The sequence below is a fragment of the Microcebus murinus genome, chromosome 2 (assembly GCF_040939455.1).
Source record: "Microcebus murinus isolate Inina chromosome 2, M.murinus_Inina_mat1.0, whole genome shotgun sequence".
Classification (NCBI taxonomy): Eukaryota; Metazoa; Chordata; class Mammalia; order Primates; family Cheirogaleidae; genus Microcebus; species Microcebus murinus.
In genome coordinates this window covers 122,728,021-122,755,608 of record NC_134105.1, presented here as the reverse complement: position 1 = coordinate 122,755,608, position 27,588 = coordinate 122,728,021, and the positions used below count along the sequence as shown (strand labels likewise).

Sequence of the window (27,588 nt, the reverse complement as noted above, 5' to 3'; positions counted from 1 at the left end):
TGTCCCTTGAGTCCTGTTCCCAGAATGAACTCCCAGGGCCAAGCAAGCAAACAGACTGGGTTCTTGGGGATTTTCTTTTGGCCTGAGAGCAATTATGGTGTGACTTTAGGCAAATCTTCCCGCTCTTGTGTCCAACAGGGACTTTCTCCATGTTGGCATGGGGCCCGGGCAGCCAGTGGAGGACAGCATGGGTAGATGTGTCCCGTGGATAGGGTGGCTGCGTCACCAGCCCTCTCACAGCACCTGTGCTTCACGTGACCTTTCCTCTGGGAGAGAAGCCACCGCTGAAGCAAACATGCGTGGCTGGCTGGTCACAGCCTTCTGCAGAGCCACAGCCCGTGGCCCTTCCTTGGTGCTGCCTGGGCGGGCGGCTGCCTCTCCCCTCTGCTGCTAAGCCCAGCACACACAGCGCCCTGTGGTACAGCTGCGGGCAACTCCGCGCCCCACTCGCGCCCGCTTTCTTGTGGTCTCCGCCTTTGTGACTGCTACAGCTTATGTTTTATTAAAAGGGAAAGAGAAGGGGAGACAAGAGGTTATGTACATCGCCATGCTCAAGAATCTTAAGACTGAAAATCTCCTGCTCTATGCTAAATGCCTAAGGGCTTTGGCACTGTGCCAGCTCTAAGTAAACCCCAGAGGAACATTTGGGTGGGGAAATAGGAAATGGAGGAAAATCATGGCTCTCTCTCAGGAGACTCTGATGCTAAAATATAAGAAGATTTTCTTGTGTTCTCTTGAAATGTGTTTGCTTTCTTCTAATATCCTCATTCAAATTTTTGGATATGATTTTGATAAGCTCTCTGACCTTGAGCAACATTTTTTCCATAATATATAGTTTAGACTTAGGGGTGAGTGGAATGCTAGGTAATTTTCAACATTCAGTGAGATGCCTAACATTTCAGAGCCCTCTGCCTAGGGTCTAGGGTAACTTCCTTTAGGCCAATATATGTTTAAAATAATTAAAACACGAGTGTGGCATTTCCAGGATACAAGGGGATAGGTAGCCCAGGGTAAACACCAAGAAATCACACAAGCTTTGAAGTTCCAGGCTTCCCAGCCATGCTGTAGCCAGTGTCTCTGTCAGCGGGAACCCCGTCTCTTTCTATCCAAACAAATCCTACCCCATCCCTTATGGCTCAACTCAAGTTTTCGCTCCTTTGAATACCAATAGGTCTCATTATGTGTACAGGTCAATTGCAGATTAATTAGGTCATCCTAGTGACTTCTCTTATACTGAACTATTGTTTAGAACTTATATTTTCATTTCCCTTTCCCCAGATGTGAACCTAGTTTCCTACCTCGACTGTAAGATCAGTGAGATCAAAAGCAAAGGCTTATAAGACTTTTATCCCTTATAGCCTTTAGGTTAGTTCCAGAGGACAAGCCTTGTGTCACTGTGACTTTGTGTCCTTGTAAAGCACACAACAACTAAAGCAGATTACAACCACTAAGATTAAACCATTCCTTAGAAGGAGCCTTGTGGAGTCTGGGGTTGGTTTAGGAACGAGGACCAGATACCATTCCACAGTGTCATTAAATGCTGTGTGACCCACGTCAAGTGGTTTTTCTTTCTGAGGTTCCCTGCTCTTCCTTTTCCAAGAATGAGTTTAAAATCATCCTAGCGCTTCTTCTTAGGGTAATCAAAGATAAATGAGACAATAAGCTGTGTGAGGATTAATTAGATGAGCTCCATAAAGTGCTCCCAGCCCTTTGGAAAGGGCTGCCATTATAAAATGTATACAAGGTCTTATTATTTAAGTGAAAGAGTTGAATCACCAAAAATACACTGCACAGTGGGGAAAACAAAACACTAACCGGGAAACCTCAACACTAAGCATCCCAGTCAGCAGAAAGTGCCCACGCAGATGTCTCAAGTCCCTCCAGATTGCCTCTTGTTTGTGAGCTGGGGAGGGATTTTGGAGCGGCGTCTCGGAGGAGGGCATCTTTTTTATGTGACGTTCCCGGGTGGCTAGCCTGTGTCTTGGGAAAGGGCACAGGAGGAGTTGATGACGCAGGCATGTTCTTTGCCTTTTGGCCTTGCTCAGTAAACAACCTGTCAGGAAGCCAGAAGGAACACCCAGAAGATGATTCTGAGGGTCAAAGAGAGAAGACGCTCCCCGTCGTTGAGACCAGCCCAATGCTAGCAGAGCAGGGACCTCCTCCCTAGCCCTCTCCTCCTCACCTCCTCTCCTGTGCCCACACTGCAGCACACATCACTCCATTCTGGGAGACAAAGCCAGCTCCGTGTTGGGTGAGGAGAGGGAAGCAAGAGTCAAGGATGCTCCTGTCTTCTCCATGTGCAGCCAGCTGTCCAACAGTTTGCAGCCAGCTGCCCTCCAGCAGGGAAGACTATGTTCTGACATTTGCCCTTTCCCCCAACATGTCACAGTCTACATGTTCTGCACCTTTTCAGATCATATCCCTCCTCAAAGAAGCAAAGCATGCATCTTTTCCCAAAGTCGGCAGCAGCTGTGGTATTGATAGGGCAGATCATCATGGCAGCACTGCTCGGTCATGGCCTCAATGCTGCAAAGCAACGTATTCTGGGTGAAAGGGAACTCCAGGGGGTCATGCCTTAAACAAATAACATGTACACAAGTGTGTGAAGTCAAGACGGAAAACACACAAACTCCAGCATCACTTTGCTATTGCCTGATGTCATCAGGCTGCCCCCCGGGGATTTGGTAAAATACTTTAGCTGCCTGTTAATACTGGCATCGCATGTATTCTAGAGAGCATGGTGGGGGGTGGGGGCAGCGAGAGAGAGAGATTGATTTGGACATGCACATGTCTGGAGAAGGACCGAGGCAGAAATACTTGACTCACAATATACCTTTTATTCTTCTGATTGGTCTATGCTGACATATCACTGTCCCTGTTGGATAAGGCCCAGCTTACCCAGCTATCAGCATTGCCTTTTATAACTATTATCCTTTTTAACAAAACATTTGTTTCTGCTCATGGCATCCTGCTCCCAGGACTAGGAAGAGCACACATACAGCTTTTGAGAGATGGGACTGTTCAATCACATTACAGTGTGTTAGTTTGAATATTAGTTAATATTTGACTTAGGTCTATATGCCCTGGATAAACATGTACCATGCAGAGGGACTGCTGAGTGAGGAGAAAACCCTCTGGCTAGAGCGGCAGCTCACAAGTTCACGCTCCTGCCACGGAGGAACACTCCAGGCATTCGTGGCCCGGGCAGGGCGCAGCACATGCTTGGCTCTTCTGTGGGCAGCCTGCTTCCTGCATACAGCGGTGAGCACAAGCGCACGCGTGCACACACACACACACACACACACACACCCCACACGCAGCATTCAACTGTGTGCCCTAGACGATCACAAACAGGGAGAGGGATCTGCTAGATGAGAGCAGCACAGCCCTCCTTTCAGCACATCAGCATCCTCCTCTAGTGTCTCTGCCAGGCTCAACTCAAGCAGTGGGGCTTCTGCCACCACCTGGGGAGACTATTTGCAACCTACATGGCTCACTCTTGGAATTTTTTTCCTGGCTGCATATGAATAGGAGACAGACTGGCCTCTACATACATCCATAGGACTCTATGAACATGTGAGTATAAATGTCCTGCATCATGACCTCAGCTCTCTGGGGTCCCTCCTAGACATAGTGAACCTCCCAGTAACGGCTGGGCAAGCAAGAGTCCTTGTCATTTTTTGCAATTATGCAGCCCGATTGAATTTTCTGTAGCTAATGGAAGTTGCTCTAACTTTGAGGACTTAAACCAGGCAAAAGCAATATAGGTCAGGCAGAGTGCCCAAGCCCTGTGACCGCCGTGCAACACCGGGAGGCAATACCAGGACGATCTCTAGCTAAACCCCAAAGTCCATTGCTCAGCTCCATAAGACAGCAACTAGGAGAAGTGCCTGCAACTACCAAGCACCAGGGCAAGAGGGCTGGGCTCTATGACAGCAAAATGATCCCCTTACCAACGGACACACCAGAAAAGGACAATGGAAGAGCGAAACAGAGAAAAGTCACCAAAACCCTGCACTGTTACCTTGAATCCTCGCAAGAGCCCTCCTCGCCGAATCAGCTGCTCCCCAAGCCTTCAGCGACTGGGAGGAGACTCCTAAAAGATTCCAGGTTTTTGTGCGACATCTCCAGTGGCAGCTCTCCAAAGTTTTTACTTCATGATTTCTTGTGGCTCTTTCTCATCTGGGGGAACGCGAACGCCTCCCCTCAGCGTGAGAGGGGCGGGCGTCTCTTTCCAAGTCCTGCTCCCCGCTCCGCCGTGGCCGCCGCGTCACACGCCTGCCCGCCGCCGTCCCGCGGGCGGCGCGGACCCGGCCTCCCGGAGCGTCCTGGAGCGGCTCCGCGCGGCCGGGCGCACGCGGGCGGCGGAGGCGAGGAAGTGCAACGCCCGGCCGGGGGACTCCCCGTCCCTCCGCCGAGCAGAAACCCAAGATGCTGCCTTCTTCCCAACTCTAAAGAGGCTCACTGGCCCGCTCTCTCGCCCCAGTCACCGCGGGCACGAGCGCAGACAGCCCTCCGGCTCCCGCGCCGCCCGCACGCCGCCGGCCGTCGGAGCGCAGCGCGGCAGGTGCACAGCCCTGGCGGGCGCTGCGTGTCCCGCGAGCTCGGCGCAGGCGCCGCCGGGGCCGCGAGCAGCGGGCGGCGGGCGGATGGCATCCCAGAGCGGCGGCCCGCGCCCCGCTCCCGCCGCCCGCACCTGCGCGGCGTCACCTGCGGGCTCAGACACCGACGAGTGTCTTAAGATAACAATGCTGCCCTGCCTGCCTCTCTTTCTTTCCCGTGCACGTAGGTTGGCGGCCAATGGGACACAGCGCCACTCTCCCCCCAGGTGCCCATTGGCTGGGCGGCCGGCAGGGGGCGGGCGCTGAGCCTCCCCGCCCTCCCCCTGGTTGGCTGGCAGGCGGGGGCTCCGTCCACCCTCGCGGCTCTGCAGCAGGGACTTTCTGGTGTGGAGAGGGAGCTTTGGATAAATCCACGGCTGAGGCGTTGGTGAGTCTTCAGAAGGCTGAGGAACGAGAAGTCGCTGGGTAGCTAACTATATTCTCTTCTAATTTCCCTGAGTTGCCATAATCATTTGTCCCAGCCCATTTTATTTGCTTGCTTAACTAGAACTCCCAGAGATGGGGACCCGTTTGAGCCATTTTCCTTCTGATGTGAGATTTCCTTCCTTGGTTTTGTGCATTCTGCCCTTTTGAATCACTTAATTAGAAATAAGCTCCCGAGTGAGAAGTACTCCGCGCACACACACACTCGGAGACACAAGGGAAAGAAAGGGGCACAGACAGCAGGAGCCAGCGAGGCGGCGAGGGAGAGAAACGGATCCGGAGACGCAGGACAGCTAAATCAAGAAGCATTCTTCCCCCGTGCGAGGACTGTGAGGACGAAGGCACAGAGGAGAAACCTCCAGGTTTCCAAGGAGAGATTAAGTTAAAAAAAAAAGTCCTGCTTTCAAAAAAAAGGGATTTTTTTTTTTTTTTTTTTTTTTTGCCTGTGGTGTTTTCCTTCTGCGTGTCTCCTTTCGCTTCAGTGTGTGTCAGGAAGAGCGACTGTGCATCTCCGTTTGGTTTAAAGCAGAACTAGAGAAATCGGAACAGGACCAGCCTTGTTTCTGTGAAGCAGGTGCTGTGCTGGGCCACGAATTGAGATGGAGGGAGGGAGAGGGGAGGCGGGAGAGGGAGAGAGGAAGGAGGAAAGACTGACAGAGGAAAATATTAACTTTAAATGGAAGGGTGTGAATTATGTATTTTTGATGTCCTAATGAGGGTGCAAAGCTGAAACATACCCTGCTAACTGGCATACTGCACTAAATTTTGGCCAGAGCATGGGAAAATGATAGTTGAAGAGCTGGGGGACTTGGGGGCTCACACTGAGTATGCAGTGGGGGCAGCACGGAGAGGACATACCACGAGGAAGGGAGGGAAGTGTCTCAATTCAGTTTCCTTGAATGGAGAGCAACAGCAGAGGTTACTTTGTAAAGAACTAAACAAAAATAAAAGAATGTAGACATTTAATGAATGCTAAAGCAGCATACATTGGGGTTAGCTAAATAGCATCAGGATGCCATAAATTGAGTGAGGAAAAAGTAGAAATTGTACCTCATGTACCTACTCCCAGCCCCACACATTCATTCCTTTCACCTGTGTTCCTTCCTCTGTATCTTGTACAAATGTGACCTCCCTTCTGCATACTGCAAGTGTCTGTGTGCCTACTTTACAAAACATGTCAGAGAATGGTGGTCCCACAGGGTCCCCAGCTCTCCCTGTAGAATAAAATATCCAAGTGAACCAGTGAAAGTTTAAATCTATCACTGGCCAATTGCTGAGTTATTTTCTTCTGTAAATCCTAGGGTCAGAAGTCCACTGAACCTATCCCAAGTGATAAGACACTGGATGTTGAGGTTCTTTTGAGAGAGGGTATGGGAGTGGGTAAATCGAGGAAATGATCAAACAACATGATCTTTAATTTCAATGGAAGTTAAAATTTTCCATGATCTCTCCAGTAGCTAGAAAGGAGGTAAAGTTGGCAGTCAAGAAAACCACTTGAAAAAAGAAAAACTTGCTTGTGCTTTCTGCTCCTATGAAGTCCTAAGCCATGTAAAAAAATTTTTAAGAGGTAAGATATACATTAGGAAATTCCACAGTGTTTAGTTTGATGAGTTTTTGCCTATATATGCATATATGTAGCCACTACTCACATCATTTCCAGCACCCCAGGAAACAGAGTCCTGCCCCTTATTGGTCAAAACCCTCCAGCCCCCAGAAATAACTTCATTTCTGAATTCCATCACCAAAGATTCATGTTACTCACTCTTGAATTTCGTAAATGTAGGCTCTTAGAGTATACACTCTTTTGTGTCTCAGTTCTTTCACTCCTCATTATGCCTGTAAAATTCATCCATGTAGCTGTAGTTTTTATCACTGTATACTATTTCACTACACAACTAAATGGCATTTATTCATTCTCTTATTGATGGATATTTCCATTTTTGTCTACTATGAATAAATCTGTTATGAATGTTCTTGTTTTGTCTTTTGGTGGACATATGCAATCATTTCTCCTGGGAAAGCACCAAGGAGTATAAATCACTTAATTTGCTTTTGGCTACTACACTGGAGAAAATCTTGTGGAGATAATTCTGAAGCCTGCTTTCTTTCCAAGATAATTGAATAAGGCGATAATGGCAAAGGCTATCATTATGGAACACCAACTAAATGCCTAAAATGTGTCAGATCCTTTATATACATAATCACATTTCCTCCTCACAACCGCTCTAAGAATTATGTATTATTATTTTGCAGATAAGAATATTGAATGCAAAACACTGTATTAGGAAATGGCTCTTGGCCTCCTGAGGGTGAGTGTGTGTGTGTGTGTGTGTGTGTGTGTGAGTGTGTAAATAAGTACTCCGTGAGGGGAGCTATCAGAAAAGGAAGTGATGAACATCCTTGCTTGCATAAGTGAGATTGGCCTGGAGAGGTGGGAAGAGTTTTTATATTTCTGAACCACGGCATTTGAACTAAATCCTGTAGAAAAAGGAAAATTAGAAAGGCATGATGAAAGTAAGATTTCATGAAGATCAAGCTTGTGCTGTCCGCACAGGGAATAGGTTGATAGCAGGGACAGCTATCAAAAGCTATTTTAAGAGTTAAGAAAAGGGGCCATTGTCACGTAAATATAGGAAGATGGACCTCTGGGGGAAAAGTGAAGATTGGACATAACAGAGTTTATTTTTTATAGTGTTTTAAAGAAGATAAGTATTTTCACATATATTATCTGTAACCTGTGGGGTGGGAAGAGATTATAGATCCTATTTTATTGATGGGGAAACTGAAGACAAGAATGGTCTAAGCTCACCTCCAAATAGAAAAGACATTATGGAGTTAAAGCTTGAATCCAAATCTGTTGTTGCACTACAACATTTTGCCTCTATGCAAAGGTGATGATTGAGATGCATAACATTTCTCCCCATCTCTAAATGCAAAACATCACACAGTAGAGATGGTCTTGTTTCTGTTAACTTCAACCTCTACCCCCATCTCTAGGCATTTAATTCCCTACATGAAGACCATATGACATTGCATCCATGTTCACAGGAATCAAGTGCCCTTGCAAAATATGTTCTCTTTCCAGCACCCCAGGAAGGGGTGCAGCTTCTCTTGCTTGACCCTTCTTTAGAGAGAGATGTCTATGAAGGCATGAGATACCAACTACCAACTATTTCTAACTCAATATACATTTTAAGAAAACTAGATATTGACTAACCATAAAACCATCACTAAATGGTTCACTTGGGTTTTCTGACATGACTCAAGACTTCAGAAAATGAGAAAAATTTCAAAATGATGGTACATTATATGCTACTTAAAGGCAGGAGTAGTTTTCTGCCCATGTGTAGTCTAATGCCCAGGATACACAAATGGTTGCTTGATGAATTACTGTGTTCCATAAGTCCAGTGATCACCCATGGGTGCACCCTGGTGTGCCATAACTGTGTAGTAGAAAGAGCAGGGGAAAGAAATCTTGTATGTGGTCTTAGATCCATATCTTTGTAGCAGATCAATTTCACAAAGCACCTCACAATTTTAATGGCCTCAATTTTCTTATCTATTAAACAAGAGATTGGACGAATAGTTGATCTGGTAGTTTCATACCATTTCTCACATTCTAGGACTAAGTGTACTTTCCTGGCATCCACTCTAGTTACTCAATGACAAATAACCTTGCCTAGCTAAGTTTAATACTGTTTTTATATGCCACGGAGAGTAGAAAAAAAGATGTCATGGGCTCTTTCTCTCCCCCAGTACCTCCTAGGGGAGCAATGAAGATGAGGATGAGCTTTCAAAAGGTCATTAGCTGATATATCTTTTTTTGTACTCATTTGCAATGCTGCATGGTAATATACCTCTGGGTTAATTCCCTCATAAGTCAGGATTAAAAACCCAACTTACAACAAAGTATTTTTTTCTTCTTCTGTGTGTGTGTGTATGTTGGGGGGTAGGTAAACAAATCTTTCACTCCTTAAGCATGAGCTTAAATAAGGCTTGTTTTCTCTATTCAATTAGATAACATTGTAAAATATACTGCAAGAGAGTTTTTTGTCTTTTGAAGGACATCTATTCACATATGCCAATAAATTGACACGAGGTAGAAAGAGAATGTAATTGTCTTTAAAGTAGAGGTCCTCTTTGGCAAGGGGATGCATTAGATTTCCAGAGTGGGGACTACCTATAACAGTCTTTATCGCTTCTAGTATTTACATCAGCATTAAACAAATGATATTGGAGGGGCACACTTTTGAAATAAACTATTGGTCATCATATGAGAAAAAGTTCATTTAAACTCCAGATTCTGGCATACCCAAACGTCACTTCTATGCCACTGCCTATCGCACAAGGTCATCATTTTAAAATGGCAACACTGCTCAGCACTACTACTGGGAACAGATCTTCCACGTGTGTTTGGTGGTGGTGGCGTTATTCCATAGAATGCTTAAGCAGGAGGTTGAATATTTACCCTGTTGCACTCTTGACCAGAATAGGATTGATTGGCTCACACCCAAGTATATTCTTTTTTCACTTTTCCATTTGTTAAAGATGCTTAGAAACTTTCGTTGTTCTCAAATTTTCTTCCAGCTTTGTTCCATTTACTGGATTCTCTAAAGGCTCAATATTGCTTTGGGCTAATTCTGCTTTTTTTCTATCAATGATGTCATTCTTCAAATCATCTTTTAGTTACTGTAGATAACATTTGTGATAAAACTGAAATGAAGAAGCAGAGAGGAGTTGCAAGTAAAAGTTCTGATCTGCTTAACTGTGTGCCGTACATTGGCCATTGGCTTTCTTCTTCATTGTGCCTATCTATCCACCCATTTGTATTCTTTAAATATTTTGCAAAGCTAGTGCTAAGTAAAAATACATACATGTGCATTTATTCTATTACTAGCACTCGCTTATCCACTATACAAATCCAACTAGTGGGTTAAAAAAAAAAAGACAAGAATGGGACAAGCTATATTTCATAAAATCATTGGGAGAATTTGCATCTAAAAAGACACCCCCCCACGCTATGAAGAAGCTCCCTTTAAGGGGTGTGCATGTGTGTGCCCTTCCCAAGCCTTCTGAATGATGATGAGAGAAGATTTTGCATTACAAAGAGCATATTGTTAAAATGCGGTGCAGACAGTTGATAGCCAAAAGCTCGCGCAGGTGGATGCAAAGGGGGAGAGAGGCAGGAGCTCCCGCAGCCAGCTGGGGGCTGACCTGATTCCCTAGAATCCTCAGCTCCCTTCCTCTTCCCTCTCGACGTCCTTCCTTCCCTTTTTCTCCTCTCCCCTCCCCCTTTCCCTTCCCCAGATAAGCAGCTCCGGGAAACAAAGAATCCGGGCTCTCCAGACCTCGGAGCTGAAATCCAGCGCTCTGCAGGCGCGTCTCGCACCGGGGACCCGGCTCTCCCAGATCGCCTCCCCTCCCCAGCCTCCCCCGCCTCCCGCGCTCGCCCGCCCGCTCCCTCCCCGCTCGCTGCCACCCCCGCCACCGCGGCTGGGAGGAAGGCGGCCGGGGCTCAAGATGGCTTTAGCCCGGCTCTGCGCCCTGCTCGCCTGCTGCTGGGGGCCGGCGGCGGTGCTGGCCACGGCCGCCGGCGACGCGGACCCATCCAAGGAGCTGGAGTGCAAGCTCAAAAGCATCACGGTGTCGGCGCTGCCCTTCCTGCGCGAGAACGACCTGAGCATCATGCACAGCCCCTCGGCCTCCGAGCCCAAGCTCCTCTTCTCGGTGCGCAACGACTTCCCGGGAGAAATGGTCGTGGTGGACGACCTGGAGAACACCGAGCTGCCCTACTTCGTGCTGGGTGAGTCCCGGGGGAGGTCGAGGCGGCCGGAGGCGCTGGACCGGCGCCCCCACCCCCACTCGGCTCGCTCTCCACACCCGCTCTCCGACGGCCTCCCCTCCCCCACTCCAGCCTCCTTGGATCCGCCCCGCTCCCGGACCATTCTGCACACCCACTTGCAGGCTAGCGCCTTCCATGCACCTGACTTCTCCCCACATCCGACCTGGATGCTCCACATTACCCCCGCCGCCCTGCCCCAAAGGAACAGGCTGCATGAGGCTCTTTGAAACCTCTCCCAGCTTTGATGTCCCAGGTTTGATCCAGGAGCACCTCCACACAGCACTTCCTGTCTGCTACCAGCTCAGCTCCCACACGCCCTTCCCCCACTCCCAGACCACATGCTCAGCTCTCTGCTTCACACCCCGGACACCCACACCCACCCACAGTACTCCCTGGGGGCTTTGGAAATAAATACCCTGTCCCCACCTTGCCAGGCATGTGCAGGCCTGGCTGGATCTCTAGTCTTCTCTCCTGGAGAACCTTTTAGCTGTCACCAGGTTACTGACATCCTCCCTTCCAAACACTCAAGTTTCTTATATCAGTGGTGTTCCTCCTGGGAAGTCCTACCTCCATGCTTAGATGCGACAACCCCCTCATTCAGCCACAGCCACATCTCCAAGTCACCTCACAGTGGCTTGGATAAAGAAATTGCCCAACTGGAGTTTGTTTCTATGGGTCTCTGCTTTGTTCTCAGAGCCACCTGAGATAGGCATAGGCATTTCTGCACACAGAATGACCTTTCTGGACAACATGGTCTTCCGTCCTTTGTTTGTTTACATCTCTCTCTTTGGTACCTCCATTGTAATTTTCTTAGGCCACAAAGCCCCGATGTGACTTCACATCTGCCACTCTTTTCCACTGCCAGGCTGCAAGGATATTGTGGTCCTGCACCAGCACCTTGCAGAGCCCATGGGTTTATGTGGCTTAGTTAACCAAATTTTCCTCACTCCTCTGTGTGCAAATGTATCTTCACTCTACTGGATATGCCTACTGTGCAGTCCATTTCTTTAGTGATGCTGTACATTATTCTTACTTTGCCCAAGAGAGAATTCAAAGGTAACCACAAATCAGTCTCTAGATCCAAGAAAAAAAATAAATAAAAAAGAAAGTATCTAGGAGGCTGTTCCATCTACTTAATGCCCTGCCAATTAGAGTTCACTTTGCAGGAAAGTGGCTTCCTGATGGCCATATGTAGGTTAGAGCCACATGTGGAATTCTAACATTTCCCTCTTGCTCTTCCTTCACAAGACATACCTTCACACTGAAAATATTAGGAAGTGGGTGAGTAAACCCCACTCCTCAACCCCTATGGAAAAGCAATTTCAAAAATTGCCTGGTCCTTGGAAGGGCTGGTTCACAGTTCTTGGAGTGCTGCTCTGTCAAACCCATTAAACCCATCTATATACACTCTTGATAGGATTATATGTTTTTGCATTAAAAATACGGATAACATGATAAGAACTGGGGCCTCACTGGGAATGGGAACATTGTGAATATGCTGCTCATGAAAATGTACAATTTCTGAGTTTTCCAGTGGATGTAAATTTTGTGTGGAAGTCATGCTGATGTGCAAGTGCAATCTTTTCATCATAGTATATAAAAATGAGTATAGGAAATTATGTGTTTCTAAAGAGGCTGTTTGGGGCTCTGTATGCAGTGTTTATGGTGCATGAAGAGGGATGTGTGTGGTACATGAAAAAAGGAAGGTTGGGCTACCAAGTATTCAAAATTCCACTTCCTTTTTGTAGAATGCCAAAGCCAGGGCCTAATACCCTGGCTTTGGATCCAAACGCCCAGATGTTAAAGGATGGATTTTCTGCACTTCTTGCAAAGCTGCCCACTGCAGCACCCTGTTGAGGTTGCTATGGTAACCTGCTGCAAGTTAGCATATACACACAGGCACAGATACACTCTCACTTCAGGACCGGATGCACTTTTAAAATGCATTCTTTGTTCCCCTCCCGCCCAGTCATTGACTGTGTGTTCTCAGAACTGGAGATGTGCTAGTACCTATCCCTTTTGGCTCGGTGTTCCCAAGGAGAGTAGGAGTGAATCTCAGCTTGGCTGTGGAGCAGAGCTGGGAAGAAAGGGAGAGGAGTCCAGGTTTATGGAGGACAGAAGTCAAGGTTAGTAGTTGCTTGCGAACTTAACTTTTGTGGTCCTGGGTCCTGTTGCTCGTGGTTAATAGCAAGGCCTTCAGTGACTTGGGTTTAGGGCTTTCCCTACTAGTATCTCTGGAACGTAGTTTGCCTAACCTATCTCCAGGGGAAATCTGAATCAGCCAGTCCTGGGAATTTATTGAACATGTACTTGCTCAGCACTGTGAGGCACTACTGGGATGTAGAAGTTAAAAACACAAATAAAAGGCTCCTGCTCTCAGGTACTCTGTAGTCCTTGGAAACACGAAGTTGCCCGTAAGGGCTGTAAGTGAGAATGTCTGTGCTGTGGGATGGCTGGTGGGGGAGTGGGGGCGCTGCGGGCGACGCTTGCGTGGGAAGAGCAGACTCCATGGTAGACACAGGCTTCACCGGAGTCCTTGACCAACATCAGACCCTGTTATTCCTTTGAGTGTAAAAAACATAATAAAAACAAATAACGACAACAACAAAACAAGCTTCAGCTTCCTTTCACCTCCAGGATCAAGTCCTGTCGCTTCAGTGAGGCAGACAAGGGTCTTCTCTTTCTGACTGCAGCCACCATCTCCAGTCTAGCCCCCCACGCCTGCTGTGGCCTTCAGGACTCTTTGGAGGCTTTGCACACGCCGGTCTCTCTGCCTAGAGGCTCGTCCCTTCTGCAGTCATCGCCTTCCTTCTAAACCCGCACACCGTCCTGTCTGGGAAGCCCGCTCTATGCCCGAGGGCAGTCCTAGGCCACCCACGCCTGTGCTCTTTGCATGGGTAACAAACAAGCAAAATAGAACCCCAATGTGCCAGTTGAAAGGCAGAGTAGATTTGGCTTGGTCTAGAAAGGGGAAGACATTTGAGTTTGTGGAAGGAAAATGGGCAGAGGGTGGCAGGGAACATGGGAATGGCGCGGGGATGGCCTGCTGTGGAGGCGGCCTGGCCAGGGGGAGACTGTGGTGTGAGAACGGCGGGAACCACGCCTGGCTCTGGAGGGTGGCACGTGGTCCTCCACTTCAGAGCCAGGCAGGGAGCGCTGGCTGCATATATATACATATATATAGGAAGCATCGAAGCCTGGCTCCCAGAGGCTGTCTCAGCCGCAGCCTTGTCACTCTTGCTTGGACCATGACAAGCAACTCCCCAGTGTGGAGGGGAAGAAGAATCCATAGCTCCTTTTCTCTAAGGTAGGGTTTGCAAATTGTGATTCAGGGGCCCGATGTGACTTTCAGTTATGTTTTGTTTGGTTCCATATAGTTTTAAAATGCATTGAATTTGAGGGTCTGTAGGGCATGCCCTCTCTAGGTTGCTATACTCCCCACACATTCAGATTGTTCTGTGTCTGACCATCTTTTTTATGGTACTTACTTGGCAATTCTAAGCCAGGTAATCTAAACCCCTGCTTTCAGATGTGCTATAAAAGTCACAATGGTATGGCAAAATAACAGTCATTTCTAATTTAAAATATTTAGGTACATAAGCCTTAGTTTCCTCTCGGGAGAATTTAAAAGGTTTGCCAAATTAGTCAACTAAAATTTCATATCTCAACTAATATTTCATATCTCAGCTTTCTAAACAGTAGAAATTCCTGCTTTGGAGGCATATTTGATTTTGAGACAAGGAATTAACCTGAAGAGTGCCTTCCAGGTCGTCTGTGCTGTGAATGGAATACATTCATCAGTCTCATTACTATTTGAAGGAGATGCTCTTCTATTTCAGACCCCACTATTGAGCTTTGGCAGTGTAAAACTTAGTGAGGAAAACTGTTTCTCTTGTGCTTCGGAGTTTTGCTTTAGCCGTCATGGTTTTGATTGAAGAAGGTATTCCTGAAGATAAATCAGTCAGCCTGCAGAGATGTAGTGAGTCCCGCGTGCAAGGTGCTGTTTAAAGTGTGTGGAGCAGTCCAGTGTGGCGGTTAACAGAACAGGCTTTGAAGACAGATTTGCTGTCAACCTCTGGCTCTCCACTTATTCCAACAGTGGAGAAAAGTGAGGATAGGAGAGGTTAAATAACTTCTCAGGGTCACTTAGCTAACAATTGATGGATCCATCACTCGAACCCAGGTCAATATGATGTTTAAACCTTTCTCTTAGCTACTATCATACATGCCTTAAAATTTTACAGAATCTGTTCCTTTTTGTGTTTGGATAAAAGGAGCCCTGACAATGTTTAGAATAGGGAAAGTACATTCACCTAGTTTGTATAAAGGAGGGCTTTATTGTTTCTATGAAAATACCTCTTGAATATCCTTGTCCATTGAGTGGTTTCTCAATTAGCCTTAATGCAGAAGGTGAATTTCATCAAGAAATACTTACCAAGTACGTATACTTCCCTAAGAAGGATTTGGGAATTCCTACTTCCTAGTTTCCAGGTTTGGGTAGCCATGTTTCCATGTTCCTCTGGTGTTATGTTATGACGCCCACAGTCATGGTGAACAAGGCAGGTAGGATGCATGGGGCTGAAGACAGTGTGCTCAATGCTTTTCTGAAAAGGGCTCTACAGAAATGCAAACTGAGAATCCCAGAGAGAAGGCTCCACTGTTACACAGAGCCATCCAGAAGGTGCTGAGGTTTTAGCTGCTTGTCCAAAGCCACTGATATTTGTACTAGGTGGTCTTATACTTAGAATCCACTGTCAGAAACCAGTGAAGCTGCTTGATTGAGTAGCAGTGACTGAGTTTTTCAATGGGCCTCAAATGTAACACTAGACAAAGTTTTCTACTTACAAGAGAGTTTTGGCCTAACAGGAAGCATTTAATATACCCAAATAGCCCTAAACTTATTTTCACACATCTCTCCATCTTCCTATTGGTGGGGAAACTTTAAAATTTGTTTCTTTTCTTTCCTTTTGCTCTCCACTACTGTGAGCTGCCTGGATTAATGGTAAACACGTCTGTGCATAATGGTGGCCCCATCCAAGACATCACAGGGTGAATGGCGGCAATCTTAAGGCTGGGCCTTTAGCACTTCTATAACTCATATTAGCAGAGCACACTAATTCATAGTATTGAGAAGGCGATTATTTGCTGTTTCTCTACAGAAATGTAGATTTTTACATCAAAGAAATTTTGAATGTAAGTGTGATGAATTTTACAGCACTTTAAATGCTCTTCTAGATATACTCATATGATGACTTGAATTCAAATCATTGGAATTTTTGAAGGAAACATAGAATAGAGGTTTGATTTTTTTATTCATCTTTGCAGGCAAGATTGAGGTCACATTTTATAGGGTGCAGGTATATATATATATATTTTCTCTTTCTTTCTTTCTTTCTTTCTTTCTTTCTTTCTTTCTTTCTTTCTTTCTTTCTTTCTTTCTTTCTTTCTTTCTTTCTTTCTTTCTCTCTCTCTCTCTCTCTCTCTCTTTCTTTCTTTCGCATGTAATTAAACCTAAAGGGCTAGTAGTTTCTCAGATTAAGGCCAGTTTACAGGAACAGAGCTTGGCACCTTTTCAACAGGAACATGCCAAGTCTTTATTTCTTCACTTCCACACCAGTTCAAGTATATGCACACAGATGGCAGAAAAAGCTCTATTTTGAGCAAGTTAATCTCCCAGGACAAGTTAAAACCTATAGCAATTTCTAATGTATTATAATTTGGCAGCTATCATTATTTCATTTTTATTGCAACTATGAAATATTAATATTTTATTTTTTAATAATATATACTTTAAAAATTTGAGGGGGAAGAATGTATGGATCTCTTGGTTTCCAAGGAACAAAAATAAAATTGTTGCTGATGGTTATCTGACAAGTCAACTTTTATAAAACAATTTGGTATGATATAAAGTTGAAAACGTGTGCAAAATGACCCAACAATTCTACTTCTAGTTATTACACAGGGATTCTTACACGTGTACATGAGAATGTTTGTTGGTAATTGCAAAACCTGGAAGTAGCCATTAACAGGAGATTAGAAGTATACAAGGTAGTACAGTCATCCAATGGAATATTATCTAGCCATGAAAATAAATGAATTGCAGCTACATATACCAATATTCTCATAAATGTAAATCTCATAAATGTAAAGGTAAATGAAAATAAGCAACTAACTTATTTATTTATATAAATTCAAAATAACATTGTTTAAGAATACATACAAATGTGGTAAAAGTTTTTATGAAAAAAAAAGAAGCAAAAAACAAAATAAAGGATGGGTGTTATTTCTTATGGAAAGGGAAGATAATGTCCAGGGGCAAAGGAGGAGTGGGCTCCATAGATTCTGGCAGTACTTGATTTTTGTTTTTCCTTCTTTTAACAAATAGAACAGTTTTAGATTTATGGAAAAATTGGAAAGATAGTACAGAGAGTTTCCACATGCCTTATACGCAGTTTCTCCTGTTATTAACATCTTACGTTAGTATGGTACATTTGTTAAAATTGAAGAACAAATGGTGATGTATGATTATAAACAAAAGTTCATACTTTGTTCTCCTTTGTTTTTAGTTTTCACATAATATCCTTTTTCTGTTCCAAGATCCTGTTCAGGTACCACAGTACCTTTAGTCATCCTGTCTCCTTAGGCTTCTTGTGACTGTGATGGTTTCTTAGTCTTGTTTCCTGATGACCTTTACAGTTTAGAAAGTTCTGGTCAGATATTTTGCAGAATGCCCCTTCATTGGGATCTGCCTGATGTTTTTCTCATGATTAGACTGGAGCTAGGGTTTGGGGGAGGAAGCTAAGAAGAGATAAAGTGTCATTTTCATCACATTCTATCAATATGACTTATCACTGTCGCTGTTGACCCTAATCACCTCCCTGAGGCCTCAGGTTTCTCCACTATAACGTGAATCTTTCCCCCTCTTTCCATCCTGTACTCTTTGAAGGAAGTCACAGTACACAGCCCATGCTAAAGGATAGGGCGTCACAGTCCACCTTCTGAAAGCTGAGCATCTACGTAAATTATTTTGAATTAAGCTACATGAGAGAATTGTCTCTTCTCCACTTATTTACTCAGTTATTTATATCACGTGGACTCCTGGATATTTATTTAATACTTTGGATTTTAATTCTACCTTAATGACTGTATTCTCAAATTGTTTCAGGCTTGTCCAACAGGAGCTGTTTCAGTTGGCTCCTGTATCTCTTTGACATGCCCCCATTAATGTGGGGTTCTCTTTTGTTTTGCTTTGTTTTTGTTTTTTGAGTACTTTCTTACTTGCTGTCACTACAAGCTCTCCAGGCTCATCTTGTATATTGCCCAAATTAGCTATTTCTCTAAGAAATCATCCTAGAATTAGCTGTTTCTCCAAGGAGCCCTGGTGCCTTTTAATGGGGAGTGGTATTAGAAACCAAGATCTGGGTGCTAGATATGCTTATTGTTATAGGGGTGTCACTGCTTCTAGGCCCTCTCAGGTGACAGAGCAAGGAAATATCTGTGTCTATACTAGCTTGCACATCTACACACACACGCATATCTATAAATATTTCTATATGTCATCATCTGTATCTGTATTAAGCTAAGCATGAGTTCACACTGGTGTCTCCAGCTCTAATCCATTATATAATTATCATTACCTAATTAACATTAGCTATCATTACCTAATCCATTATCATATTCATGGATCATCTAGCTTCCTCACCTTGCTCTTCTCACTCGAACACTGAGAAACCTAGCTTCCACCACCTACCATTTATTTATGAATTTTTAAAATTTCACTATGCATTTAGAGTGGTATTAGAATTGTTTACCCATACGACTGTGGGGAACAACTTAGAGTACTGTTCTTCTGTACAGTTTTGTTCGTTTGTTTGTTTTTAGCTTTAGTCTTATAGACCACTCATTTCCACAGTTCTTTAGGTCAACAGTTTTCTCCTTACCTCCTTCAGTGAGATTGTTCATACCTTTATGATATATTAGTGTTTTGTCACATACTACATTAATCCTAGGATCACTCAACCTCCTAAATAATTTGTTTTCTTTTAATTTGTACACATTTAGGTTGGCCCTTTGTGCTCAGAAGTTATATGAGTTTTAACAAATGTGTAGTGTACTATCTCCACAGTTATAATATCACACAGAATAGTTTGACTGCCCTGCGGAATGTCCTGCCCTTTATTTGCGCAGCCCTCCCTTCCTTATTCCCAGCTCCAGTACCCACTGGTTTTTTACTCTCACTGGAGTTTTGTTTATTCCAGAATTTCATATAATTGGAATCACAAAGTATGTAGCCTTTTCAGACTTTCTTCTTTCCCTTAGCATTATGCAGTTAAGATTCATCTATATCTTTTCATGGCTTGATAGTTCATTTCTTTTTATTGCTGAATAATATTCCCCTGTATGGAGGAGGTACCATAGTTTGTTTACCCTTTTACCTATTGAAGGACATCTTGGTTGCATCTAGTTTTTGGCAATTATGAATAAAACTGCTATAAACATAAGCATGTAGGGTTTTGCGTGCTTTTCATTTTTTGTAATCTCATACAGAGATCTGATTTAGTAATATTCGTCAATTCACGGCATATTTTATCATAGGTCTGTGAAAGACACCTTTCTTCCAGTGGGTTATGGATTTGCTTGTGGGTTGTTTCCTTTTACGCTCACTTCTAATTCCCACTCACCCTCCTCATAGGCAAACATTTTAATTTTTCTAATGCTGATCTTTTTTTATTAGGATAGGTTCTTGCAATATGTGAATAGTTGTTTTGTGTTCATATATTTTTAATTTAAGTAAATAGTGATGTGCTATCATATCATTCTGATTCTAACTTTCTTTACTCAGCACTATATTTTTAAGCTCCACTCATGCCATATGTGTGAATATAGCCCAGCACTGTCCAGTGGGACTTTTTGAGATAATGGTAATACTCTATAGGCTTTATCCAGTATGATAGTTCCTAGCCATAGGTAGCTCTTGAGCACTTGAAATGTAGCTAATGCAAGCAAGAAACTAAATTTTTTGTTTTTAAATTTTAATTAGTTTACTTTTAAATAACTCCATGTGGCTAGCAGCTTCTATATTGAACAGTGCATGCACAGAGCATTTCCATCATTGCAGAAAGATTTATTGGACAACGTAGGTGTAGCTCATTTATTGTGATTGCTGCATAGCTCCCCATGATGGTTGTCTACTACATTTTACCAAACCTCTCAACCTGTATTCTCATCAGCAGTATTTGAGGATTCCATATTCTCATAATCCCACCAACATTTGGCATTATACAATGCTCTAATATTTGTCAGCCCACTGAGTATAAAGTGATATCTCATTGTCTTTCCAGTCTGCACTTTTAGGAGCACGTTAAATACTAGGGAGGTTATCCATTTGACTGTAATATGAGTTGCAAATATATTCTTTCCCAGATTGTTGTATGTCTCTTAACTTTGCCTATGTTTTTGTTTGCTTGGTTTTTGGTTGTTTGGGGGGTTGGTTGGCTTTCCAGAAACTTTTAACTTGTATGTAATGGAAGATATTAATTACTTTTTTTTTTTACTTTTATACCTTAAGTCTTGGTTGGGAATGTCTTCCTCACTTTAAGACTATAAAAGGATTCACCTTTGTTTTTCTAATATTGTAATGGTTTTATTCTTCAAATTTAAATACTTAATGTATTCTTAATTTCTTCTGGTATAGTATGATATACAACCTTATCCAGATATGCTATATGAAGTACCAACTTTAGCTGTTGTCTTAAGCCCTTGTGTGTTGATAATAAAGAAATACTTGCGGCTGAGTAATTTATAAGGAATGGAGGTTTATTTGGCTGACAGTTTTACTGGCCGGGACGTTCAAGATTGGCCGTCTGCATTTGGCGAGGGCATCAGGCTGCTTCCACTCATGGTGAAAGATGAAGGGGAGCCAGGGCGGGCAGAGACCACACGGTGAGAAAGGGAGCAAGAGAAAGAGGGAGAAGGTGCCAAGCTCTTTTTAACAACCAGCTCTCAGGAACTAAGAGAGCAAGAACTCACTCATTATTATGAGGACAGCACCAAGCTATTCATAAAGGATCCCATCCCCATGACCCAAAAACCTACTACCATTAGGCCCCAACCCCAATATCGAGGATCACATTTCAACATGAGGTTTGGAAGGGACGAACATATAAACCATAGCAGCTGTCCACATAGTTACTGAGATGTCTCAGTGCCATTTATTAAATAGTCCATGTTTCAACTCTGATTTGAGATGTCATGCTTATCATATACCAAATTCTATAATGCATTTAGGTCTGTTTCTGAACTTTTATTCTATTGTATTACTATCTATATATTCATGTATCTATACCATGTCACTTTAAATATTGAAGCTCTGTAGTATATTTTAATATCTAGTAGGGCTAGTTACTCTTTGCTGCTATTCTTTTTCAGAGTTCTCATAGCCATTCTTTTCTTCCTTATATACTTCTATTATAAATTGGCTGGTCTGGTTCTAAAAACAATAACAACAACAAGAAAAACAAAAAAATAGTGGTTTTTTTTATTGGAAATCTTGTTAAAATTTTAAGTTAACTAAGGAAGAATTAAATCCTTATGATGCTGAGTTTTTCTAGTCTGCCCGTTAGTTTTAAAGTTTTTTTTTGTTTTTTTTTTTCTCTCATATAGTTCTTATGCATTTCTTGTTATATTTACTCCTAGGTATTTTATCTATTTGTGGTTTTGTGAAAGGAATGCTTTCTTTTTAAATTTATTTTCCAAAGCATTATACTTTCTGTATATGAAAGTTATTGAGGTTTGTGTGTTAATTTTCAACTTCTGAAATCACCTTACTGAATTCTCTATCTATAGTAGTGTTTCACTTGGTTCTCTCAGATAATTCAGTAATATATAGACATATTATATGCAAATAATAATTTTATATCCTCCCCTCAAATTTTTATGCCTTTTATTTCTTTTTCTTGTCTAATTGAACTGGCTAGTGACTGTATTATAATGTCAAATAAAAATGTATGTTTTCGGCTATTGGGCAGATGGAAGAGGGCGGGGGGATGGGTATATGCAAACATACTGAGTGCAGTGCACACCATCTGGGGGATGGACACACTTGAAGCTCTGACTTGCGGTGGGGGGAGCTGGGGAAAGGCAACATATGTAACTTAAACATTTGTACCCCCATAATATGCTGAAATAAAAAATGTATTTTTATATTTTCCTGACTTTAGTTATAATAGTACTGCTGCTTACCTTTAAGCATTATGCTGGCTTTGGGTAAGATGGATAAAAATTATATTCAGGGAGAATGAATTGTTTTTTTCTATATAAAGATAGTTTTTAAAAATGTTTTAAAATATCTTTTCTGTGACCGTTGTTCCAAAACTGCAAGGGTGGTTCAATATTATGAAATGCATTTATATAATTCATCCTTTTAATAAATCCAGAGATAAATATGAATATTGAACCACCCTTGCAGTTTTGGTAATAGTGAATTATTCCTTTAATATGTTGCTGGTTTGTGTTTGCTAATGTTTAATTAAGGTTACATTGCATCAGTGTTACTAAGTGAGGCTAGTCAGATTTTCTTTATGTGAGTACATAAAGAAATGTCAGAATTTAGTATTAATTTTATATTTACATCATAAAAATAATTGTTTAGTTTTCTTCTTTGCTCTAGAATAAGTTAAATAGCATTGAAATTCTCTATAGAGCCTATAATCTTAACCACTATACCATATAGTATGGTGATTGTAATGACTGAATTAAGAAATGGTCACTTTGCTAGTAAAATAATGAATACCAAGTCAAACAATAGCAGGGAATTCTTTCCAGAGAAAATGATCTAAGTCCATATTCAGAGGGTGGTGGGACTTAGTCTGGTAACCATGGGGGTTCTGAGTTTTGGAGAAATTATTAGCTCTAGCCTAAGGACCAGGAAGTAGAAAATGTCAAGACCAAAATGGGTAAAAGGATGTGTAGGATAGAAATATTCAAGGTCATCTTTGGCACTCATGTCAAAAATTAACTATCTGTGATTGAAGGGACATGAAGTAAGCATGCAAACCATAGCAGTGCCCAGTGACATTCTTTTACTGTTTTCAGTTTCTAGGTGGTTTTTGTACCTCTAAGTACTGAGGAACCACAGTGACTGGCCGCACTGTGAGATCTGTGTTTGCATGGTGCCTGCAGTGCGCATTGCAAACCTGTGCACTTTGCATGGCCTAGCTAATGACTTCAGATCTCCCCGTCGTCACCTGGACATCTGCCTTTCCTCAAATATGAATTCTGACATTTAACACTTTTTATTTTCTTGCTCATTTTTCCTCATTGTAGTTTTGTCTTATGCCTTGACCTTATTATCTTTCCCATATTTCCTCTTCTGTCCTTGATGTTCTCTGGATGGCTCTTTCAGCCTAGGACCTATCAAGGACATCACCTAAAAGGGCGCGGTGGCAAAGAATGGCTACCTTTTTGGAAAGTCCCTTCTGCACACTTTCTCAGAAGGTTTCCCAAACACATGTGCTCTTAGCTTCAGCACCACATATGGAGTCCAGATTCCATTGAGTATAAAATTTATATGCAAGGGCAATTCTCCAGAGAGAGAGTACACAGCTTAAATCAGATCTTTACAAAGGTACTGAAAGTAGGGTAGAGATTAACTTTCTGGAACAAAGAGGTCTTAACAAGTGACTTAAAGAAGAAAAGCTATTCTCCTCAGGCGACAGTTCTGAGTGAGTGGTTCACTTTGGCAGGACACCCTGCCTCGTGCAGTTGTTCAGAATCCCAGGATCCTTCCACCTTTTTGCTCTGCCACCGCCCCTTCGCCACTGTCCTCTTCTGCATGGAAAGGCGCAGTCACGAGGATATATGTTTTGGCTCACAGCAAGGGCAGACATTCAGGGTAACAATTTCTTTTTAAGGAAATAAGGCAAAAGTTACACACATGACTTGTATCCTCATGCCATTGGTGAGAATGTTGTTACATGCCTAAAATCCCAACAAAGGCCTAAGAAAATGCAGTCATAGCTGGGTGGCCATGTACTCAACTTAAATTCTAGAGAGAAAGAGAGAACAGATTTTAGGGGAAAAGTCACAGTCTCTGCCATAAGGACTTCAAAAAAGTTAAGAATCATTGTTCTAGACCCAAACAATTTCACTCTCCGTTCAGAAAGTACCTCTCTTTTGGAAGTACACATCTGCAGCTTTGCCATCTTCCGCCCCTCCCAGCCGCCCCTGCTCATCAGCTTCCTGGCCGCCCGCCAGGGCGCTTAGTTGGCATGGCCCCTCTGCTGCTCTCCCAGTCCCAACTCCTGCCTTACACAAGAACATTCCATCAACCGTGTAGGCAGGGGTCATCAAACTTTTTCTTATAGCGCAAGATAGTAAATGTTTTAGGCTTTTTAATTCATATGGTCTCTGTCCTCACTACTCAATTTGCTGTGTTTTCCCGAAAATAAGACGGGGACTTATATTTATTTTTCCTCAAGAAGACACCCGAGGGCTTATTTTCAGGGGATGTGTTATTTTTTTTAAGTACTGTACAACAATCTATATTTATTCAAATATAGTGAAGTCGTCTTCTTCTGGAACATCAAACTCTCCAAACCCGGAATTCCATCCTGAATTTCTTGCGACTCTATTTCCTTTAGAACCACTGGCCCCAACCTCTCATGTGGAGCAACAGAGCTCTCCTGGGGCAGATGGGAAGGGGGGCTCGTCTTCTTTCCTGCTCCGCGATGAAACGCACGGGCTGTGCAGATGCGCTGCGTGGCCACGCCCGTCACTAGGGCTTACTTTCAGGATAGGGCTTACATTGTGCAAATGCTTAGAAATCCTGCTAGGGCTTATTTTATGGGTAGGTCTTATTTTCGGGGAGACACGGTGCCCTTGAAGCAGAAAGGCAGCCATACACGGCATGTCGTGAATGGATGTAGCTGTGTTCAATTAAAATTTATTTACAAAAACAGGTAAGTGGCTCATACGCTATAGTTTGCCAGCCACTGAGGTTCCCAACACATTCAACTTTGTGCTATATGATTCCTTAACTCCTGCAGCTCTACCTCCAAAACTCCATTTTACTCTCCGTGACTATGATCACACGCCCCTCACCCTTAAAAATTCTCCAACCTCAAAAGTGGCCCTGATCACACCACAAACACCTCTTTCCAGCTGTCTCATCCTCCCTTTCACTCTGCCTGATATTTGGTCCTTGGAAATACACCATTTCATCGACCCTTTTATTTTCTCCATTTCTATTAGAATGCTCTGGCATCTCTTCCTCTCCTGAACTATCTTTTTATTAGACTCCTTAATTTCATTGTCGTTATATGGCATCTAGTAGTCAAATGTCCAGATGTGAATCAATTCCACAAATCTACCTGCTTTACCTTTACTCCTAGCCTGAATGCTGAGATTTGTATATAAATTCTCCTATTTTTTAGACCCGAGGTACCGTAATTATCTGGGTTTTAATCTCAGTTTGGTCCTGAAAATTGCTTATTAATTTCTTATTGACCTTGGCCATCCTTGCCTCTCATTTCCCTAAGTGATTATTTCAAACTTTTAGTAAGGTAGTCGGTTCTCAACTTAATTCCCACACCCTTATACTTAGCATAAGACCTTACCTCATACTTTACCTAAAAAATTGAGGTTATCAGGCATAAATTACCTCTAATTTCTGTACATCTCCGACCTCCGAACTTGTAGACCCACTTCAGCATTCATTTTTACCTTCTCACCTCCAATTTCCAAAATTTTTGAACAGCCACTAAAAATCAGTCACAATGCTGGGCTCTCGGAAGGCAATGAGAAATGAAATACAGTCCCATCTTCACAGAACCAAGCATTTGGTTTTTTTCTAGGAACTTAATGTAGCTATCATTATCATTACTCTCTTCCAGATGTTAATATTCACTTTTTCTCTCCCATCGTTTTCCTAGCTCCTTCCCTTCAAGCCTATAAATATATTCTGCTCTCCTTCATCTTAAAAAAATAAAAGCAACTGTCTACTCACCTGTGTGCTCTCTCAGCAAGCACCCTGTCGGTCTCCGCCTTCACAGTGGCGGTCATGCTCCGGTCTGCTTCATTGCACGAGGCCACCATTGATTCTCTAACGTAAAATTCAAGGAACCCCTCTGTCCTCATCTCAATGGCCTTCAGTTGCATTTGTCTCTGCCGATTTTCCTCGGTGGTCTCCTCCTCTTCTGGGGTAATGCACAATCTCTTTGTAGATAGGAAGGAAACTTGTAAAACTGGAAAAAAAAAAAAAAGCCAGTGTGGCTAGCGCATAAAAAAATTGATTGGTGGCACCTTCAAAGACTTAGTTATTTCCCATCTTCCAATACTTTGACTCCCAGACCCTACCCGAGAACGTCCGGAATTCTTAGCAAGTCATGAAAGGTCCTCAATGATTTGGTTCCTGTGTCTCTAGCACTGTCTCAGATTAATCTCATGCTGGTTTGGAACTTTCCCATGGCAAGTAAGAGAGAATTCATTTCGAAGTGATGTAAATGATGAAAAGGATCCATGGGCCCGGGTTGATGAAGGTGATCAGGTTTGCCTGCGTCAGGCCTCCAGCTGTGTGTCTCTGCAGCCATGGTGGCTTTGACCCCTCCACGTGGGCTTTCCCTCGGACTTGCAAGACAGCTGCTACAGCTGCGGCATCACATCTGTAAGGAAAAGTGTTCAGAGGAAGAGTCAGGATTCCGTCTGGGAGGTCTGTCTTAGGAGGAGGGCAGGCTGCTTTCCCCTGCAAGCTACTCCGCGGTGCTTTTTGGTGTGAGTTGACTTAGGCCTGCCCATCCTTGGACCAACATCCATGTCAAGAAGCATGCAGTAACTGGTCAGCTTTGGCTGCTCAGGGCCCATTCCTGGAGCTGAAGTCACTCTCAGACTGCGTGGCGAGAGGCCCGGGGAGAGGACAGCCTCAGAGCCGCTTCAGCGCTCCGTCCACTCATGTTTCAGGAGTGCTGACCCAGCACTGGCTCTTTTAGTCTTTTCCTCTAATTCCTTTCATTCTGCCATATACCTCTCAGGTACATCCTTCTTCTAGGAAACTTCTGAGAGTTCTTTGCACGTCTTCTGTATTCTCATAGCATACTTCCTTGGTGATACTCTAATTCTAAAATGATTTTCTTCCCTATTTGCTTATCCCATGAAACTGTAAGCTCATAAAAGGCAGGCGGTTTCTTAATTATATCAGTGTCTTCAGCTTTTGGCGCAGTGCTTGTTTGGCGTGGAGCTTGTACGTAGTGAACGCATGCTGACCTTGGCTCCACTGAATGTCAACAGGCTAACACCCAAGTCTAGCTGAGTGGTTCTCTAAGTCTGCAGTCCCCAACCCCTAGGTCGCAGACTGGTGCTCCTCAGTGGTCTGTTAGGAGCGGGGGGCCACACAGCGGGAGGTGGGAAGTGGGTGAGCGAGTGAATCTTCCTCTGTGTTCACAGCCGCTCCCTTCACTCACATCGCAGCCGAGCTCCGCTCCTGTCAGATCAGCTGCAGCGTTAGATTCTGACAGGAGCACGAACCCTACTGCAAACTGCACATGCAAGGGATCTAGGCTGTGACTCCTTATGAGAATCTAACGCCTGATGATCTGCGGGGGTGCTGAGGCGGTGATACTAGCTCTGGGGAGTGGCTGCAAATACAGATTATCATTAGCAGAGAGGTTTGACTGCATAGAGATCATAATAAATCAATTGCTTGCAGAC

The 27,588-nt window shown here is 43.6% G+C and overlaps 2 protein-coding genes across 4 annotated transcripts in view; one reads left to right on the top strand and one right to left on the bottom strand.

The window, feature by feature from the left end:
* Positions 1–4,636, bottom strand: part of BRINP2 (BMP/retinoic acid inducible neural specific 2) — a 101,306-nt gene extending 96,670 nt beyond the window's left edge. Inside the window, exon 1 of one of the 2 annotated variants that reach the window (XM_012765028.3) lies at positions 4,025–4,636. The gene's annotated coding sequence lies outside the window, so the exon portion shown is untranslated. The remainder of the gene's footprint in view (positions 1–4,024) is intronic. The other variant, XM_012765027.3, reaches the window with a different exon arrangement.
* Positions 4,637–10,279: 5,643 nt separating this feature from the next.
* Positions 10,280–27,588, top strand: part of ASTN1 (astrotactin 1) — a 315,886-nt gene continuing 298,577 nt past the window's right edge. Inside the window, exon 1 of one of the 2 annotated variants that reach the window (XM_012765031.3) lies at positions 10,280–10,848. In XM_012765031.3, the coding sequence (XP_012620485.2) occupies positions 10,566–10,848 (283 nt within the window). In that variant the 5' untranslated portion in view covers positions 10,280–10,565. The remainder of the gene's footprint in view (positions 10,849–27,588) is intronic. The other variant, XM_012765030.3, reaches the window with a different exon arrangement.